Genomic DNA, 20380 nt, shown 5'->3' with positions numbered 1-20380 from the left:
GGCTTCTCATTGCAGTGGTTTCTCTTGTTGCAGAGCACGGGCTCTAGGCGCACGGGCTTCAGTAGTTGTGGCTTGTGGGCTTCAGTAGTTGTGGTTTGCGGGCTCTAGAGCACAGGCTCAGTAGTTGTGGCTCATGGGCTTAGTTGCTCTACGGCATGTGGGATCTTCCCGGACCAGGACTTGAACCCGTGTCCCCTGCATTGGCAGGAGGATTCTTAACCACTGAGCCACCAGGGAAGCCCCAACAATTATGTTTTAACCTTGCAAAGGTAATAGCAAAAACTGTGAATGTCCGAAGCTGGCTGGGGCTTGCAGGGGCAGGAATTTGTTTAAAGTGCTGGTGAACCTGTAAGCCTTCAGATCCATAGTGAGATCTTTTTATAACATCCATGCGATGACGGAGGGACTTGACGCCTACCCTGATGGTGCTGGCTAGATAACTCATGGCTGAAGCACCCCCTCTGCTGGGGCTTCCTTGACGGTAAAGTGGGAATAACACTACAACCACCCCGTGAGATGGGATGAGGGTGACACAGACTGTTGACTGAGACGTACCCGCATTGGCCCGGCTACAAGGGCAATCTTGAGGGGTCTTAGGTACAGTTTAATCCTGTTGTTCTGACAATGATCCCTCCCGGTGACGCTGCTGCTGAAGAAATGGGCCCACAGCGAGAGCCGAGCCAGGATGCCAATGTCAGGGATGCCAGGTAGCCCTTGTGCGGAACGTTCCCTGCACTTCTATCTTGGTTAATCCCCATAAACATCTGTTGAGGTGGACACGATCACCGGTCCCATTTTACAATGAAGGAAGACAGTGCTCGGGAGGAAAGGGGTTCTAGGCATTGCCCCAGGCCATCCAGCCTGTAAGCAGCCAGCTCTCAACCCACACTGAAACCTCCGGGATCCACAGACCCAGGTTCGCGTCCAGCACACGTCCCCCCGTGCCACTCTCTAGGCATCCCAGCACATGTTCTTCTGTTGACCGGGTGGGTCTCTTTGGCTCACATCCCAGATGCTAGCCTCTTCTGTCAAGAGGAAATGCAGTGACATGGCCTCACCAGTCAGGGCCCCTTGACCTGGGTGCAGGAATGCAGTGTTCCTCATCGGGGGGGATGGCCACAGCTTCACCCCACTCGCAGCATGGTACATGCAAGAGAAGTGGACGTATCGGCTCATGCTGGCACAGGCGATGGGCAGCTTCTCCTTCTCCAGGGAAGCCTGGAGAACCTGTAGAGCAGTGCCCAGCAGGTCTTAAGGGACAGTCACAAGTCATGGCAGGAGCACTTGGTCGCAGTGGGGTGGCCAGTGGCAGCCTCTACTGCTTCATCCATACACTCCAAGCTCTCTTCCAGGCTGGTTTCTGGTCCCAGAGGGTACAAGGGCCTCAAGGGCAGGACACTGGGCCTCAAGGTGGACCAGCCCAGTCTCTGCTGCTATGTGCCAGCTGTCAAACGATACTGGACCTACTGTGTGCTCCAGGAGGAAGTAGGCCTGGGCCAAAGCAGGGGTGGCCAGCCTGGGCCTCTGCTGCTATGTTCACACAGCCCCAGCTCCCTTCCTAGCCAGGGTCTCTCATGGAGGGAACAGGCATGTGCGTAAACCTGATGACCTAGTGTGTGCAGGGAGGTGGGCTGGACCACAGTGGGCCCAGATTGAGTCCAGTTGTGTGCACCAGTGGCAAGAACGGGCTGTGGTTCTGTGGGGGACAGCCGGGGCTCCCTTGGCCCCAAGGGCAGAGAAACAGTCAATGACAACAGGAATAGCCACATCCCGGAAGATAACCACAGGGGTGGCCCGCAGTGCCTGGTCTGCTGTGCTCAAGCTGTGCACAGCGCCCGGCCGCCACCACTGATGAGAAGATTCTCATAGCAAACCCACCTTAAAATGCCCAGGGACCCGTGGGACCATGATACTGCCGCGGGGACGTCACCCAGCAACAACTGCTCCTGCTAACATCCCCCTGCCTACTGCTCCCACAGTGGCCCCTAAGACACTGTGTACTCTGTTCTCCAGAAGCCTCTGCCTCTGCTTCCCCCAGAGGGACTTGCCACAGGGCCTTTGCACATGCACTCTGCCAGACACACTCCTCCCCCAGTCACACCCTTCCTGCCTCAGTCCAACGCCCTCTGGCCTTTGTCAGACTGCCCATCATGGCACCTCTCCCCACATCCTCCAGACCACGTCCACATCCACTGGCCTAGCCAAGCCTCAGCTGCATCAGAGGCCACAAATGACCCACAGATAGAACTGTCTCTCCACCTGGGGTGGCTGTGGGGCTGCGGGCTCCTCCCACACCCCTGGCCTTGACCAGACAAGGCCACTCCTCAAGACGGGGGGGGACCCTGAAGTAAGTGAGGGCACCGGCCCCTGCACTCCTTGCTTGCTTCCCCATCCACACAGACATCTGTGTACACATCCAAGTTTATTCTCGCTCTGCTGTGGGGCCAGGGTCATCCCACACTGTGCAGCTGGGGATAAGGACAGGCTGGGATTCCTGACGATGCCGTGCAGGTCTGGGGTGTGGGTGACAGTACAAGAGGGGGTGGTGATCAGCGTTGGGCCTAGTGCCTTCGGATGTCCTGTGGGCTGACCCGATGGTTAGAGTCTCCAGGCTCCCTCACATACTGCCTGGTATATGTCTGGCGTCAGGGGCCGGAAGGCTCGGGCCTGGTTGTCCAGCAGGTACAGGGGGTCAGCAACAATGCCCACGTTGAAGCCCTCGCGCACCAACCGCGACTTCACCAGTTTGAACGTGCTTGTGATCTCCAAGGCACCCTGCAAGGGCAGGGACTGTAACCCCGACTGTGACTGTCCCGCCAAGACCTCCCACCCACCTACTCCGCCGTGGTGAGCTCACCTGAATACGAATGAAGTGGGGGGTGGCGTAGGCGGGGAGCCACGTGCGCACGTGCTGGTACAGCCTCTGCCCGTCAAAGGCCTGGCCGGGGGCCAGCTGCACAGCAGCCATGCCCACCTTGCCCTCACATCCTGTGGAGCACATGCATCCCCTGTGGACCCACCTCACCGTGCCCGCGGCTGGCTCTCTCCCCTGGGTCCCAGCAGCCCCCCACCTGTAACAAAGCTCCGGCACCACCCACAAAGCAGTTGGGGGCTTAGAAAGAGGTGAACCCTCCGCACCTGGCACAGGCACACCGTAGACGTTCACCTCCTGCAGGAAGTCCACGAGTGACAGCACGCCCTCCACCTCCCGCGTGGACACGTTCTCACCCTTCCACCTGCGGGGTTGGAGGGGGTGCTGGGACCAGGGCCCAGGAGAGGAGGCCCCGCTCCTACCAAGCCCCGCCTCCTGGCGACTAGGCCCCATCCCCTCCGGAATTCAGAAGCCCCGCCCCGGAGAGGAGAGGCCCCGCCTCCTGTCCACGAAGCCCCGCCCTGAGAAACCCCGCGGGACCGGAAGGTGTCCCCGAGGCGGTCGCGGAAGTAGAGGAAGCCTTCGTCGTCCAGGGCCAGCACGTCCCCCGTGTTGTAGTAAAGGTCGTTCGGGCGCCGCACGTTCTTCACCAGCTTCCTTTCTGTGTGCTCCCGGGGCCCACGGTAGCCCAGGAAAGGTTGGTGACGCAGCACCTGGGTCAGCAGGAGCCCTGCCTGCCCTGGGGGGCAGGAGCGGGAGTCCGCCATTAGCAGTGGACGAGAACGTCGGGAGCCCACCAGGCCGCGGCCGGGACTCTGCCAGAGAAGAGACAGGGGGAGACCCAGAAACAGATCCAGAGGCAGAAGATGAGGGGCAGGAGGAGAGAGAAGGCGGCATCAGGGAGGCCATTAGGAACAGGGGGCCGCCGCCGCGGACAGGAGCCCGGAGGAGCCTCTGCAGGGAGGGCCGGCAACGGGGACGCTAGGGGGACGGATGAGCCTTCAGGTGCTGCGAAGTCGAGCTTGCGGAAGGACAATGAAGGCTCGTACTGCGTGGCCCCACAGGGGCGGAAATAGAATCAGTGGGTGGAAATGGCAGGGAGGTAGCTGGGGTCAATATAGAGAAGATCCTTCCAGTCACCACCACTTTCCTATCAGTGTAATGGGCGTTCCGGGGGGCCGTCAGCAACTTTGCAGGTGTGCACATAGGGGCTGGGTTCATTCACTCAACAAACTGACCGCTGGCCATGGGCCAGACAATATGCTGGGGGTAGATATTAAATAATTGTATGTATAGCACAATACCTGCCACATAGTAAATGTTATCTAAGTGTTAAAAAAAAAAGAAAGAAAAGAAACAGGGAAAGTCTAACAAGGATGGATGCGGGAGAGAGGCAAATGGTGGTGGGAAGAGAGAGACTCCGCCAGGACCTTGCAACGCCCCCGGAGAGAAGACCCTAGGAGAAGGTTCAGGACAAGAGACTGATGCCTGGGAGGATGTGACTTCCACAGAAAGCTCAAGAGAACAACTCAAATGGACAAGAGGTTGAGGCCGAGGAGCTGGGCAGAGCTGACAAGCTGAGAGGGAGGGGGCCCCGGACCGCCGTCAGACAGGCCTGGGGCTCGGGGTCCAGGTGAGGACTGCAGACACCACCACTGGACATCAACCTCAAGGCTTTGGGTGGCTTGTTCCAGCCGCGGGGGAGACCCAGGGTCTCCACCCTCCCCACCCCCAGGGGAGGTTCCCAGCTCCCATACCTGGCCTCGCAGGGACGCAGAGGCCCCAACTGTCCCTCACAGGCTCCTCTGTCTCCATGCTGTACTGTACAAGCTCGAAGGGGAACAGCATCTGAGTGGAGGGTGGGGAGGTGTCAGCAGAGGTCCTGTGGGCTCAGCCTCAATCAGGGCCACTGGCACGCCCAGCACACCCACTCGAAGGAAGCAGCTTGTCTTGCCCTGGGCCCCACAGCGCCCTGGATAGTTGACAAAGCCACCGTTGCCTTCCGTGGAGCCGTAGACTTCCCAGATCTGAATGGGGCCAAAGCGCTGCTGGAAGGTCTCCCACACTTCTGCCCGGAGTCCACTGCCAATCGCCAGGCGGACTTCATGTGTTCGGTCCTCTGGCCGCTGCAGGGGCATCCCAAGAAGGGTGAGGAGGAGGTGCCCTCGGGTGTGCCCAGGAGCCCTTACCCGGGAGGACTATCTTGGGTCCTGACCTGAGCAGCTACCTGGGAGGTGATGGGGGACCTTTACCGAGGTGATCTACCTGAGTTCTTACTTGAGCAGTTACCTGGAGTCTGTACCTGGAGAGTTACTTGCAGGGGTTACCTGCAGGGGTTACCTGGAAACCTTACCTGGAGAGATATCTAGGGGTGATGGGAGGCCTCATCTGGACTCTTACCTAGGGGAAACATCTGGGGTCTTATATAGGGGTAGTTACCTGAAGCTTTTACCTGGGGGGGGGGTTAACTGGAGGCCTTACCAGGAGGGGTTACTTGGGGGCCTTTACCTGAAGGTAATCTGGGGAGTGACTTGAAGCTTCATCTTGGGGAGTTATCTGGGAGCCTTACTTGGGGGTAGTTACCAGGAGCCTTTCCCTGAGGGGTTACCTGGAGACTATATTTGGAAAGATACCTGGGCATCTTGCTTAGAGACAGTTACCCAGGGTCCATACATCATTGATACATAGCATGAGGCCAGCTCACATCTAGTGAGTTCATCCTGAGCCACACCCTGTTCTAGGCACTTTACGTGTTTAATTCTCACAATACCCCCTTGAGGTATTATTCCTGATTTCCAAAAGAGGACACTGAGGCTGAGAGACGTGAAGTCACCTGCCCAAGATAGCACAGCTGATCATCAAGGCAGCCATGGTTGGAAACCTTGTGTGGGTCTCACTGTCCGTGCCTCTTGTCTGGGGTGTTTTATTGATACCTGAGGGAACTTGCTTGAGTCCTGGACTGAATCTACCTGAGATCTTTACCTGGGATGACTCCTGGGGTGTTCACCTTGGAGCCCTAATCGTAGCACCTCACCTGGGGGGTGTTGCACAGGTACCGCAGGACCTCGCCCACATACTGGATCACAGTCACACCATGCTGCCGACAGTCGTCCCAGAAGCAGGAGGCAGAGAACTTGGGGGCCAGGACACAGGTCACTCCTTGGAGGGAGGAGAAGAAAGGGTTTCAGGTCATGCTTCCAAGCCATTGTGAGAAGCTGCTTTGATCACCTGGCTGTGGCCCCTGAAACCCAAGATGACATCAGACTCATCTCTGTGTTGCTGGCCCAGCCAAAACTATTCCCATGAGAAGAGCACAGCTGAACCTGAGTTTGAATCCCATCTCCAGTGTGTGTGGAAAGCTCGGTGCGTGGCACAAAGCGAGCACTGCCGGATAAGGGCCGTGAGTAGGAAGCACTCTTGATTGTGATGACTGTCTTAGGAATGTCTAGCTCGGCAAATGGACAGATGGATGAATGGGTAGGTGGATGGAAAGGTGGGTGGAAGGGTGGATGGGTGACGGATGGGTGGCTGGTGGATGGATATGGGGATGTTCTGAAGGGTGGACACATGGGTTAATACATTAGGGGCCACTACATCCACCCCAGGAAATCGCGCCCTCCTTTTCTGATCCCCTCCTCTGCAGCTGGCTCTGTGGATGGCACTCTCCTTACCTCAACCCCAATCCTCAACAAAACCCCGAAAGCTAAATATCATCATCCCTGCACCCAAAGGGGCGATGGCGTGTGTGCTTGGTGTGGTAGCAAGTGTGTGTCTTCTTCGAGACTGTTATCTTGACAGACGTGAAATATAATGCCCCCTCTGTGAAAATGGATGCTGGGTCCTTGAAAGCGATAGCTTTGTTAGCAACCCCTAGCGAAATGCCTGGATTCTGGAAAGGTCTTCAAGAGCTGCTAAAACCAGGGGGGAGGTTGATAAGGGTTTTTCCAATGAAAGCTTCCCAATTCTTTTTAGCTTTAGGTAGGATCCCAGTTTTGAGCAGCCTCCAGCTTGACAAATTAGGAGGCACTTTGCACCCCACCAAGGTTCTTGACAAGAATAATTGAACTGCATCTGAAAACACCTCTAGAGGGAACATCTAGTCTACCAGGAAGCGTGGGAGGGAGAGGAGCAGAGACCAAGCAAGCTCAATGAGAACAGTGTAACTGCAAAAAGGCAGTAAGACCGTTGGGGAGATTTTGAACATCAGGTGCACATCAGATAATATCAACGAGTTACTGTTAATTTTTTCAGGTGTGATGATCACTCTGGTTACAGTTTTTTAAGGCCTTACCTGTTAGAGATACATACCGTGAGATTTACCAACAAAAAGATAGTGTCTAGGATTTGCTCCAAAGTAATCCAGAAAGAAGGAAGTGAGTACATATGACATAAAATTAGCCACATGTTAACAATTGTTGAGGCTGGGCGAGGATATGGGAAGCATCATCAAACTATCTTCTCTGCTTTAGTGTATGTTTGAAATTGTCCATGATTTTAAATGTTTTAAATAAAATATGAGTAAAAAGACAAGTGGGAATAAGGGGGAGGCGATAAAGGAAACACAGAGAGCAGAATGTTGATGGTGGCTGAAGCTGGGTGGTGACTACTTGAGGATGCATGTAGAGAATTTTAGAAATTTTTATATTTCAAAATTTTCCATGTTAAAGTTTCAGGGAAAAAAAAACAAAATAACGAACAACAACAACAAAAAAACAGACCAGCGCAGTCTGTTGATTGAATTCATGGTCAGGTGTCTAGGCAGACGACAACCTGATGGAATGTTTGGTGAGTGTTCCCTCACTAGCTCCGCCTGTGACGATGACAGATATGAGTGACCAACACTCATATCAGCTCTTTCACCTCCTGACCACAGCACAGCCATTAAGGACTGTCTGGGTGTCCAGCCCTCTGTCCAGGTAGCCCTGGGGCTCACTGTCCCTTGTCGAATATAAGAACCTGGGGTGCTGGGTAACCTATGGGGCCTTGACATCCAGTCTGGCAGTCCTGTGGATTGGGGGGTGGTCCTCAGCGAAGGGCTTACCAAGCTCCAGGCAGCTAAGGACCCCAAGGACCAGCCCCATCGTGTGGTACAGAGGCAAGACCGTGTAGACCACGTCATCAGCTGTGACCCCACACAGGGTCAGCAACCCGCTGATGTGCAGCACCCGCTCGTACGTGAGGATGGCTGGCTTCGGGAGCCCTGGGGGGAGAAGCAATGGGAAGAGTGGGCTGGCGCACGGATAGCACCAGAGAGGCCCGCACGCAGGAGTGGGACTCCAGGACCAGGTCACAGTCAGGGCTTTGAGGCTCTCGAAAGCTGGTCAAGTGTGGGACCTGTGGGTGGGTTTGGGGGAGGACAAGTTGGACTGGAGTTCAGAGGCTGAATTCCAAAGTTCAGGGTTTCAGTGGCTGTTTACTGGGCACAGGCAGGATTCTGGCACTGACCATTCAAATAACACTGGGGGTCGGTGTTCGGCCAGGTGTCAAAATCAAAGGGCAGGGTGGGTTTCAGAGGTCAAGTCTGAGGCACAGGTCAGGCTTGGAGTAATGTCAGCAGAAGGGTTCAGAGGTTGGGCTAGGACAGCTGGGGTTCCTCACCGGTGGTCCCCGAGGTGTAGATGAACAGGGCTGGGCTTCTCGGCTTGATCTCAGCTCGAAGGTCAGCGGGCACGGGGTCTGAGGGTGCAGTATCAAGGGCAGCCCCCAGAGCCCTCACCCCTGGCGTGGGGGAGGAGTGGCTGAGGTAGAAGCAGCGGATGTTCTCTGCCTGCAGCTTGGGAAGGACCTCCTCCAGGTTCTCCCGGAGGTCTGTGGGAATGGGTCAGAGGAGGAATTTAGAGGAGGCCCACCTTTGAGGTGGGGGGGACCCGAGATATGGGAGAGGAGCCCACTGCCAGCCATGGAGGAAGCAGCCAGCAGAGAAGAGCATCTGCCTTATGTGTAAAGAACTCCGTAATTAGTACTGGGGGGCAAAAAAAGTTGAAATAGCCATGTTGAAGAGAACACAAAGCAAAGCTCTGGTGCCCTCAGAATTACTTGCCAGCAACTAAGTTTTGGCCCTAATTGCCTGGGGGTGGGTGAGGGGCACGGAGCTCTTGCCCAGCCCCCACCCAGGACCCTCTGAACAGCAATCCTCCACGTCTGTCTCCTGCCCCTGTCCCCACCGCATCCGACCTCCGCTGGTCTCTGAGGTCCTCACCCGGATCCACCACCAGCACCCGAGCCCCAGAGCTCAGCACCGAGTGCACCAGGGGCGCCCCCCGGCCGTGCGGGTTGATCCAGGCCACCGTACAGCCCAGCTTGGCCAGCCCGAGCCACAGGCCCAGGGCAGGAATGGTCTGCGAGGGCAGCACGAGGAGGGCGATGGGCTCCTGAGCGCGGGGCCCCGTGGCACTGCCGAGCTCGGCCTTCATGACCCACGCCGCCCGGCAGGCCCTGGCGTCCAGCTCCCCGAAGGTGACCGACTGGCTCCCCGGCCCCGTCCACACCAAGATCTCTCTCCCTGGCTGCGCTCGCGCCCGCCGCTCGAAGGAATCTACGAAGGTGTCGGGTGGCTGGCGGCTCAAGCGCGCCCAGATGTTCAGGCCCAGGCGGAGATACTTGATGATGTAGGCCAGGTCTGCAGGCAGCCAGCGCAGCCCTGGGGGCGGCTGCGTGGGCAGCAGAGCCAGCGTGAGGGCCGCGGCCGCCAGACTCAGCCAGTGGGGCATCCAGGGGCCGAGCCAGGGCCACGCCAGCACAGCCAGGCCCAGCAGCACACAGCAGGCGGAGTCTCCCAGGAGCCAGCGCAGAGCCAGGGCCACTGCTGCAGGCCATGAGGACTGCCCCAGGCCTCGCAGCAGCAACAGCAGCAACAGCAAGAAGGCCAGTCGTCCCCAGATGCCCATGATACCTGCTCCTGCCTCAGGGAAATGACCAGGAATGCCCACCTCTTGCCCGGGCCGATAACCCGTCGGCCCCACCCCCTGGCGGTGACCCAGAGGCTGTTGACCATGGTGGTGGCTCCAGGACTCTGCCTCCAGCCCTTCTTAACCCCAACTGTTTGCTTCACTCTGCCTGGTCTTCCACGTGGTTCCAGCCCCTCTGCCTTTGTCCCCCACGCTGTGTCCCAGGCACTTGGGAAATAGGCAGAAATCCCTCTCTCAGGAAACTGAACTTCCAGCCATGCCAAATGCAAATTCAGCAGGATAGCAGGGCACCTCTAGCTGTAAGCACTGCCTTCCCCTCTGCAAACCTCACCAGGAAGTCCTCCTGTGCTACCTACTTAATCTGAATCCTCCGGGAGACGGGGCCTGGCCGGGATGAGCCCCCAGCCTCTTGCCAGGTACACAGCAGGTGCTCAGTAAGCCCTTGAACACCTGCAGTGCCCGAATTCAAACCCATCTCTGACCTCCAACCCATGTGGTCCACTCTGACTCTCTGCCTTACCCTTGGCATCAATGGGGACCATGCTCAGGGTTCAGGAGGGTGAACTCTGCCTGGAATGTGGGTCTGGCAGTCTGTGCATGGTTGGACCAGGAAAGCCTTAGCCCCCCTCCTCTGGGAGGCAGTCACAGGGGGTAGCGCAGAGAATCGTTGCCATTGGCCTAGGATCACGGCAAGCTGGGCTACTGGAGCACCCTACAGGCCACACACCCCTCACCGGCTCCAGATACTTTGGACCGGGGTGCCCAGGCCACGTGCCGACAGTGTGATGGGGGCACGCGAAGAGTAGCCTCGAACTGACACTGGCTGGCTATCTTCCGCAGCCCAGTGGGCAGCCCAAGGGTCCCGGCTGCCGCTTTCTGCCCTGCCCCCACCCCAGCCCTGCCTGGCACTTCCGACCTTGCCAGCCAGGACAGCTATCCTGGGGTTTGGACCCCCTAGTGGCAGCCTGGCCCCAAAGACCCCCTGGACCCCCAAAAGTGAGGTGCTCAACCATCATGCCCATCAGGACAGGGGAGGAGAAGTCTGAAGGCTAGAGATTCTGTCTGGAAGATATGGGGGGAGGGCCCTCGACATCTTTATCTTGGATGGCAGCAGCTGGGATTGTGGCTGCGGATTTCCCACATGTGGCCTCCCTCTCCGAGACCCGTCTGTACCCCTCCGCACAGGACTGAGGGCTCTGGGAGAGTCAAGCGCCAGTCATACGTGCACCCCACTCCCACCCAGAGAACAGAGACACGAGATGGCAAAGCGGATCATCCGCTCGCAGCCCAGAGGAGCCCAGGGAGCAGCAGGGATGCTGCCCAGGGACAGGGGCACTGAGGCCCAACACCCACAGACGGTCTGTGAGGAAGAGGAACACACGGGTCCGGGAGCTCACGCTTCCAGGTTTCGGCCCCACGGCCCACAGTCCTTTATTACAGAGCAGGGGTCCCAAGGCCAGGCCTCAGTCCATGATGGGCCCACCTGAGACGCCCCAGGCGCCAGATGAGGGAGGATTAGCTCGGGTCGGGGAGCCGGGGACATTTCCCGGCCTGACACAGGGGCAGGGGAGCAGACCCCACCCCACTCATGGGAGGGGAGGGGCGTGAACCAGAGTCGGAGCCCTGAATCCTGGGCCCCGCACCATGGTTGAGCCCTAGTTCAGGTTGGAGATGATCCAGTTCTCAGAGGTGACCATCCCCAGCCAGCCCCCACCCGAGGGCCGAGTACGTAGGAGGAGAGGAGTAAGGCGCGCTGGGCTGGAGAGAGGGTGGAAGCAGGAGGGGGGCCTGATCTCAGGAGAAAGCGTGGGCTGGTGGCCGCGGCAGGCGTGACAGCGGGTGGGGCTTGACCGATCCCTCGGTGGGCGTGGCCAGGCCCCAGGCCCGGATCAGGGCGCAGGGTGCGCGGCCAGGTGGCGCTCCAGCAGCGCGCGGTGCGAGAAGACCTTGCCGCAGGCGGGGCACGGCGCGCGCTCCGGCCGGTGGGTGCGCATGTGCACGTTGAGCGAGCTCTTCTGCGTGAAGCGCTTGGCGCAGACGGCGCACTGGAAGGCGCGCACGCCCGTGTGCGTGACCATGTGCTTGAGCAGGTAGTCGCGCAGCGAGAAGGATCGCCAGCACACGGCGCACTGGTGGGGCTTCTCCCCTGCGGGCGACAGGGCGGGCAGCAAACTCAGGTCAGCTGGGAAAGGGCCCCGGGGCGCCTTTGCCGGGCAGGGATTCCCCTCCCCAACCGGACCAGCCATCCACCCGGAATCCCCCCGCCCGGCAGCGACGCTCCTCTCCCCGACCCTTAGGGTCATACCGGGATGTCACTGCCTGTCTGTGACCCGCAACTCCAACAGGTAGCCTCCCAGCGGGGAACCCCGCAGGTCTGGAACATCGTTGCCCACCGAGGCCGACCACTCAGGTCTACCCCCACCTCCAGGGACCTTCCCGCCCCCAAACCGCACCGTGCCTGGCACAGGGCCGGGCTACCCCTCCGCCCTCCCTGCCACGCTCATAGAGCGTTCTGGACTGTCTGATCGCTGGCCACCATTCTGGGGACAGTCTAGCAAGGCCCAGCACCCTTACACTGGGAAAGACCCCGGCATACCTACCCCCTCCCTTCTGGCTGCTATCATGTCCCCCGGGTGACAGAGCAGGCTGCCCCCCTCTCCCTGAATCAGAGAGGGGGGGACAGGCTGTGTGTGACCCCTAGGGTCATCAAGTATTAACAAAAAGCCTATCTCCAATGATCAAGGGGCTCAGACACCCAGCCCGGCTCACCCGAGTGGATGAACATGTGCTTGGTGTAGTTCTTCCGGGAGCTGAACGTCTTGTGGCAGTGACTGCACTCATAGGCGGGCGGCTCGGCACCCGGGGCGCGCGCAGGGGTGGTCGAGGGGGCTGCGCTGGGAGCGGCCGGTGGGGCCGGGGCCTCCCCTAGAGGCGCGCTGGGAGCTGCGTCCGGCTGGAGCGCTGGGTAGAAGGCGGGTGGGGGCGCAGGGGCCGGCCCCGAGGACGCGGGAGGGGGTTGCGCTGGCGGCCCGGGAGCGCCCAGATGAAAGGGGAAAAGCGCGACGGGCGGCCCGGGGGTCTTCACGCCAGGTGGGCGGGGTCCAGATAGGACACAGTCGGGCGGGGCAGGGGTCTCGGCGGGACAGCCTTCAGGGGCGGTTTGATCTCCGTCTTGCCAAGCGGAGACGTAGCTGTCGGGGAACACGTCCTCGGCAGCCGAAGTCCCCCGGAGGAAGTCCCTCCCGGCGCCGCCGTAATCGGAGAGGCCGGCGGGTGCAGGCGGCTCCTCGCGCGCGCCGTCCGCGGCCGCGGGTAGGAAGCCGGCGGCGCAGTCGGGGAAAGAAGGGGGCGCCTGGCCCTCACCCGGGCCGCCGCCTTCGCCATCCTCGCCGTCGGTCTCCTCATCGGTCTCGTCGTCGTCGTCGTCCCCGCCGTCGTCTGGGGCAGCGGTCAGGGCAGGGTCGGCATCCGATCCCTCCGCCTTGGCAGGCGCGGGGGGCGCGGGCAGCTGCAGGCGCGCGGGCTGGCGCTGCTTGCGTGTGTGCGCGGCACCGGGGTGGCCCGGGGGTCGCGCGGCCAGCAAGTGGCGCAGGCGGTGGCGCAGCTGCGCGGGCGCGAGCGGCGGGGGCACGGGCGTGGGCAGGGGCGCGGGCGCGGGGGTGCCCGGGGCAGGGGCGCGGGCGCGGGCTATGATTTGCGTGCATTCGTCTATGACCGTCTGGATGCGCAGCACCGACGCGGCCGTGAGCACCTGCAGCGCTTCACCCTGCGCCACCACGAGCGAGCCGCTGTAGAGGAACTCGACGAGCTGGCGCACCGTCTGCGCGGGCACCACAGGCGGCACGCGGATCTCAGAGTGGCCGAGCAGCAATTTGTCCTGGAAGAAGGGCGAGCCGGCGGCCAGCACGCAGCGGTGTGCACGCAGTGAGGCCTCGCGGATGCGCACAGTCACGTCACAGAAGTGCCCGCCCAGCCGCTGCCCGTTGAGGGTCTCAAGCAGGGATCGCGAGAAGTTCTGCAGGTGGATGTGGTGCACCGCCTCCGCCGCCGCCATCTGCACCGGACGAGCGGGTGTGGGCAAGAGGAAGTCGGCCAGGGACCCCCCTCTGCCCCAGCGTTCCCATCCCTTCAGCGGGACAGGGCCCAAGGGTGAACCACGCCCCCAGGCTTCAGGAACCCCAGCCTTCTCCAATGCCCCTGGCCCCTCGAAGTCCTGGTTCCCAACACAGCAGGACTCCCTGCCCCCACCCCAGGACCCCCTCTACCTCTGCAGCCCCCAGCACGCCGCTGTGAGAGGGCTGGGGATACCAAAGGTTTGCTGCCCTCCGGTCTTGCTTACTGCCAGCGTGGGGAGCTCCAGGGCTAGCTTCCCCTATTTTGCCCCACCCACCCTTCCCGGAACTCTGGTATCCATAGCCTTCCCCACATCCTCCTCTGACAGGACACCCTGTGGAGGAGAGGGCGGGGACCCCTATCTAGAACAGGCTTCCGTGTCTCACCCACTCCCCACCCTGCTGGCTGCGACTCCCACCACGAGTGGCTTCTTTTTGATCTCCCCTTGATACAGCCCCCAACCTCGGAACATCCGAGGCCCTGTGCAGACCGAGGTCCGCTGCCTCAGAACCTGGCTACGGTAACTAGTGTACATGGAAGTCTTCGCAGGGGTGCGGCTGGCATGAACTGCCTCTGGGGCTAAGCGATTCGGGGTGTGCATAGCCACACAGAGTTGAGACTAGGTTGGGCATTAGCCTAGCAGGTGCCCTGTGGGAGGAAAAGACATGGTCTCTGGGCCGCTCCAGCACAGCTAGCGGGAGATGCCTCCTGCAGCCTGATGCTTCCTGGAATCTTGATTGGGCCTGTGGGGCGCAGGGTGTGGGTGAGGCATAGAGAGGGGGCTTGTGGACTGTGCAGGGGTGTGTGATTGGTTGGGTGCAGGTGGAGCGGCAGAGGCCTCAAGATCAGCATGGCTGAGCAATATGGACACTTCTTGCTAAACTGTGGCCTCGAAATCCCAGCACTGCCCACCCTCAGACACTGGAAAGGGAAAGGGGTACCATCCCCCTGGGAACAATGGGAATCTGAGAAGCTCAGCTACTTCACCGTCAAACAGGCACCATGCTTGCTTGGCCTCAGTTTCCCCTCTATCTTAGATAGAGGCTCACCCCACACCCAGGCCACACACACCTCCAGTCTAGGGGAGAAGCATCAGTCGGGACACAAGACACACCCTGAGACCCACCCACTCTGCACCAGCCTGGCTCAGGTGAGGCCTCTCTTAACCCCTCGGGGTCTACTTCGGTCTCAGACTCACCCCCTCGGGCGCCTTAAGCCCAAACAAACTTTCTTTTGCTGGGGCCATTCATGATCCATACCTGACCCCTCAGACCACTTTGCACACCTCCACTGCCCCAGTAACCTCCTCGCGTCCCCCCACCTCCCGGTCTATTCCCGACGCGACAGCCAGAGGGAGCCTGTTCAGACCTAACAATTCGGGACCCTCCTTAGCTCAGAGCTCTCCAGGCAATTCCTTAAACAGGCCAACTCTGCACGTACCGTTACCTCTGCCACAAGCACCCTTCACCGTCTTTTTTCACCCAAGCACCTAAAGGACTTCAAATCCATGCCCGGGCAACGGGGGCAGAAACCTGCGCCTCAATCCGTAGGGACTGAACCCTTCCTCTTCCGATCCACCCCCGCCGTGCTCCCCAGCAGGCTCCAACTATAGTGCAGGTGCAGCAGAGCCTCTGGGCGCCTCGGAACAAAGGCCCACCTTGAGACGCTGCACCCAGGCGTCCTCGCCACCACGCTTTTGCCCACGCCATGCACTTTGCTCCGAGAACCCTCTCCCATTCTCTGCGCCATAGCCCGAGCCTCACCCTGAGTCCAGCACCCTCTTCTCTGATCTGCTCCGGCTGCGCCCGCCCCAGCCCCAGCCGACTAGGTTTCCCGCCTCCGCGCTCTTGCCCGCGAAGTGCCCCCGTCCTGCAGCGCCCCCTCACGTCTGCGGCGCGCGCTCCAAGCCTAGCGCGGGCGCCCCTCCCCTGGCACGCCCCGGCCTCCCCGCCGGCCCTGCGGCAGGGGGATGCCCGCCTGACCCCACCTCCGGCTCCTCCTCAGGCACCAGGCCGGGCGGTGGCCGCCTCCAGCTCACCACTTTCAAGGCCGCACTTCCGGGCCGCAACGTCGGCGGAACCAAAGTCCGCCGCTGCAGCGGCGCGGCGAACCACTAGGTCAGAGCAAGTTTCCGGTGTCTCCATGGAGACTAGTCGCCGCTGCAAGGTCGCACTTCCGGCCAAAGTCACAAGGGCTGGGACAACCAGGCAGTGTCGCCCTAGAGACGGGGCGGGGCCGGAGCCTGTGCTGTCAATCTGTGGGCCGCGCCCACTCGCTTGTGCTGCGGGGCGGAAGAAGGTGAGAGGGAAAGCGGGTGGGAGGGCGGTCGGCTCCGAAGACCCTGGCGGGTCCCGGCAGGTTTAAACCCCGCTGCACCCCAGCCTTCCACCCATATGGATGGAAGCAGCAGTAGGGCTCGTCCCTGGTGTGGGACTCCAGCCCGAGTGGGGCCTGGGGGCTGCAAGTGGGATGTGGGAGCGGACGCCAACTCGGGCCGGCCCTGAGCCCGGGTCCCGGGTAGAAGATGGAGGCAGCCAGACTCGATGCCCCTACACCAGGCCCACCTGCCCCAGGGCGAGTAGTGTTCACTTAGTGCCCTCTGCATGCCACACTCTGGGCCGAAGCTGAGAAGAGAAGGGGAGTGGAGGGCGTGTATGTGTGTGAGCTGCGTCCTACGTCTGCCCGGAGGGTGGTGAACAGCCGGACTCCAAAGACCAGAAGACACTTTAGGGGGCAGAATCTGTGGGAAGAGCTGTCTGGGCAGAGGAACAGCCTTGATCCGCAAGGGCCTTGAGGTGGGGCTGGCTGTCCAGGACATCCGTGAACCAGGCCCACTAGATGGTGAGGCTGCAGTGGTGGGCTGGCTGGGCCTTGTGCCCTACTCATGGGGGCTGCAGGAAGGCGGGGAGTCGGGGGGCAGCGGTGCCTAGACCTCAGTGGACCCCCTGCCTTGTGCAGCAGGTGCGGAGTCCAGAGTGGAGGGCCTGACTTCTCTTCTGCCAGTATGAGGACAAGGTCAGCATGCCAGCCTCCTGCCTCAGGCAGCTGCTGAGCGCGCGGCTGTGTTGTAGACATGTTCTAGACGTGTTCTAGATGTGTTGTAGACGTGTTCCAGGCAGGGAAGGGAGGGGATGTGCCGGGTGGGAAGCATTCCGTGGCCCATGCCCCGAGGAACCTCATTAAAATCCCATTCCCGGGCTTCCCTGGTGGCACAGTGGTTGAGAGTCCGCCTGCCGATGCAGGGGACACGGGTTCGTGCCCCGGTCCGGGAGGATCCCACGTGCCGCGGAGCGGCTCGGCTCGTGGGCCATGGCCGCTGAGCCTGCGCGTCCGGAGCCTGTGCTCCGCAACGGGAGAGGCCACAGCAGTGAGAGGCCCGCGTACCGCAAAAAAAAAAAAAAAAAAAAAAAAAAAAAAAAAAAATCCCAGTCCCGTGGCCTCATTGTCCTTGTTCAGAATCTAAGTCCTTCACGACGGCCTGTCCAGCTCACTGGGTCTTCTTCCATCCAACCTCCTCTACCCAGTTCCTATCACTGTTCATTACTCTCTGGCTTCACAGGCCCCTTGCTGTGCCCCCCTCGACCTGTGAGGCTAGGGGTTCATCTGTGTCCTTCACCTTGACAGACAACTATTGCCACTATGACCCAAACGGGAGGACAGTGGACCTAGTGGGGCAGCACAGCTAAGAGGTCCCGAAGGCAGCAGTGGCGGCTCAGACCTCAGCAGGGAAGGCCAAGCGGGGGCGGAGTCAGGGTAGGAAGGAGAGGACACGGGTGGCTTCAGAAACGTTCTCAGCAGATGAGGGGGCGATGGAGGACCTGGCCCTGAAGGAGTGTGAGAGACAAGAGGAGACACCCCAGCCCCGACCCCTCTCAGGCTGCAAAGGAGATGGGAGCAGTGGCCTCCAGCGATACAAGCCTTCAGAAAATGTCTATTTTGCTTTTCTCTCCAAAGACCTTGTCCGGTGATTGTGGGGCCATCTCGAAGAATAAATAGTGTGGCTGAGGACGCGCGTTTAAGATGCCAGGGGTGGGCCCACGTGGCCTGCCGATATGGCAAACTCCCGACCAGGTCTGAGAGTCTTGGAGGCGGTGGGGATGAGAATGCCACACTGCAGGGAAGAAGCCGAGAGCTCACGGCAATCACAGACATATGAAAGGAGCAGAAGAACTTGAGCTGCCGCGTGACAGGGCCTCCTGAGCGGGGAGGCAGGCCCCCACCCCCAGCCACCCAACAAACACACAGAGTTTTCATTTTATTCATTTATTTACTTATTTTTTGGCTGCCCCGCACGGTTTGAGGGATCCCAGTTCCCTGACCTGGGATCAAACATGTGCCCCCCCCCCCAACTGAGAGCATGGAATCCTCACCACGGGACCGCCAGGGAAGCCCCTACAGTTTATGTCAGCAGTCAGGAGGCTCAGCCCCTCCTCCCAGCTCAACCAGGGTCCCCAGCCTCTCTCCAACCTCCTGCCGCGGCAGCCGCTGTCCAGGGGGAAGCCCAGTGTTCAGGTCTCCGAGCCCAGCCCTATCCTAGTGGGTCTGGGCTGTGCCAGGTGTGGGATGCAGGGCCCAAGACTCAGGCACACACCTCAGTCTGCCAGGAGCTTCCCTCGGCCAGCCCGGGGTTGGACACCAAGGACGTCCCCAGGAAACAGGGTGGAGACCAAGGGAGGTCCCTGGCGAGGCAGGTACCAGCAGTGGAGGGTTTAGCCCTCCAGACGGTGCTGAGAGGAAATGGAGAGCCCTTTGGGGTGGGGGAGGGGCAGTGGCAGGATCCCTAATACACCAGAAAGGCCCTAGAAGAAAAGAAACATCCAGATAGACATCAAGGACTGTCATTGAGGGGGTAGAGGTGGGGGGGGGGGAGGAATTGCAGCTTTAATTTGCTTTTATATTTAAAAGACAATGAACCTCCTACTAGCCCTGTGGCCTGAGGAAACTATGTAGGGAGGAGGAGACCTAAACTGAAATAACAATCTTAACTGCACAACTACCGATATCGCTTCTCCAGGGTCCCTGCACCTAGGTCACGTACTGGTCCTTGGATTAATTTTCAAAAGTTAAAAAACCCGGGCTTCCCCGGTGGCGCAGTGGTTGAGAGTCCGCCTGCCGATGCAGGGGACACGGGTTTGTGCCCCGGTCCGGGAAGATCCCACGTGCCGCGGAGTGGCTGGGCCCGTGAGCCATGGCCGCTGAGCCTGCGCGTCCGGAGCCTGTGCTCCGCAACGGGAGAGGCCACAACAGTGAGAGAACCGCGTACCGCAAAAAAAAAAAAAAAAAAAAAAAAAAAAAAGTTAAAAAACCCAAATATGTGGAACCTAGAAAAGTGGTACAGATGAACCAGTTTGCAGGGCAGAAATAGAGACACAGATGTAGAGAACAAACGTATGGCCACCAAGGGGGGAAAATGGTGGGGGGATGGTGGTGGGATGAACTGGGAGATTGGGATTGACATATATACACTAATATGTATAAAATAGATAACTAATAAGAACCTGCTATATAAAAAATAAATAAAATAAAATTCAGAAATTCAAAAACAAAACAAAACAAAAAGCGCCAAGAAACAGAAAGCAGTAGAGCACACACCGGAGCACTCACATTCTCAAATTAGCAAATATTCTTGTTTTGTTCTTTGTTTTTTCTCCTGTTTTTAGTACACTAAAAATATTTTTTTCAAGTAAAAACGGTTTTTGGTTTTTGTTTTTTTTAAGTGAAGCTTGTAGGTGAAGGGGAAAGCCCCTGGAGGTGGCACACCTAGGCAGGTCTGTCCTTGCGGCCTCTTGTTCCATCCCAGTTTAATGCATCCCCTGAGGCCGGATGTTTGCTTTAATCAATGTTCTAATCTCTTCCCCTCCCATCCATCATTGGTCCTCTGGGGCTAGGATTTCCTGGCACCCTGGCACAGGGGCCCAGTACAGCCTTTTCTACTTCTTTTTTTTTTCTTAAACTCCTTTTTTTTTTTTTTTAATTTACTTATTTTTGGCTGTGTTGGGTCTTCGTTGCTGTGTGCAGGCTTTTCTCTAGTTGCCGCGAGCAGGGGCTGCTCTTCGTTGCAGTCTGCGGGCTTCTCATTGCGGTGGCTTCTCTTTGTTGAGGAGCACAGGCTCTAGGCACGCGGGCTTCAGTAGCTGTGGCACACGGACTCAGTAGTTGTGGCTCGCAGGCTCAGTAGTTGTGGCGCATGGGCTTAGTTGCTCTGCGGCACGTGGGATGCTCCCGGACCAGGGCACGAACCCGTGTCCCCTGCATCGGCAGGTGGACTCTCAACCACTGACATCTTTTTAATTTTATTTTTACCTTATTTTTAAAAATTTTTATTTATTTATCTATCTATTTATTTATTTATTTAGACTGTGCTGGGTCTTAGTTGCGGCATGTGGACTTCTTAGTTGCGACATGCATGTGGGATCTAGTTCCCTGACCAGGGATCGAACCTGGGACCTCTGCATTGGGAGCGCAGAGTTTTGCCCACCGGACCTCC

General features: G+C 59.2%; 2 protein-coding genes across 5 annotated transcripts; both read right to left on the bottom strand.

Annotated features, from left to right (window-relative positions):
• Window positions 1–2598: 2598 nt before the first annotated feature.
• Window positions 2599–9765, bottom strand: SLC27A5 (solute carrier family 27 member 5). 2 transcript variants are annotated; one of them, XM_060084075.1, is made up of 10 exons: window positions 9072–9765; window positions 8471–8680; window positions 7914–8072; window positions 5907–6031; window positions 4804–4998; window positions 4630–4720; window positions 3413–3611; window positions 3139–3236; window positions 2858–2988; window positions 2599–2775 (listed from the first exon to the last, which is right to left on the bottom strand). In XM_060084075.1, exons 1-10 carry the CDS (start codon window positions 9757–9759, stop codon window positions 2599–2601), a joined length of 2073 nt encoding a protein of 690 aa, XP_059940058.1. In that variant the 5' UTR covers window positions 9760–9765. The 2 variants fall into 2 exon arrangements, with proteins under 2 accessions (XP_059940058.1, XP_059940057.1); XM_060084074.1 differs by having other exon boundaries at window positions 8471–8681; window positions 9325–9759.
• A 1423-nt stretch (window positions 9766–11188) lies between these two features.
• ZBTB45 (zinc finger and BTB domain containing 45) lies at window positions 11189–15943 on the bottom strand. Of its 3 annotated transcripts, none has more exons than XM_060084079.1 (3): window positions 15881–15943; window positions 12550–13834; window positions 11189–11926 (listed from the first exon to the last, which is right to left on the bottom strand). In XM_060084079.1, exons 2-3 carry the CDS (start codon window positions 13832–13834, stop codon window positions 11670–11672), a joined length of 1542 nt encoding a protein of 513 aa, XP_059940062.1. In that variant the 5' UTR covers window positions 15881–15943; the 3' UTR covers window positions 11189–11669. The 3 variants fall into 3 exon arrangements, with proteins under 3 accessions (XP_059940062.1, XP_059940061.1, XP_059940063.1); XM_060084078.1 differs by lacking the exon at window positions 15881–15943 and adding an exon at window positions 15657–15765; XM_060084080.1 differs by lacking the exon at window positions 15881–15943 and adding an exon at window positions 15551–15640.
• Between the last annotated feature and the right edge of the window lie 4437 nt (window positions 15944–20380).

The sequence above is a fragment of the Mesoplodon densirostris genome, chromosome 19, assembly GCF_025265405.1.
Source record: "Mesoplodon densirostris isolate mMesDen1 chromosome 19, mMesDen1 primary haplotype, whole genome shotgun sequence".
NCBI lineage: Eukaryota > Metazoa > Chordata > Mammalia > Artiodactyla > Ziphiidae > Mesoplodon > Mesoplodon densirostris.
The sequence above is the reverse complement of the archived record's forward strand: the minus strand, read 5'-3'. Positions and strand labels throughout refer to the sequence as shown.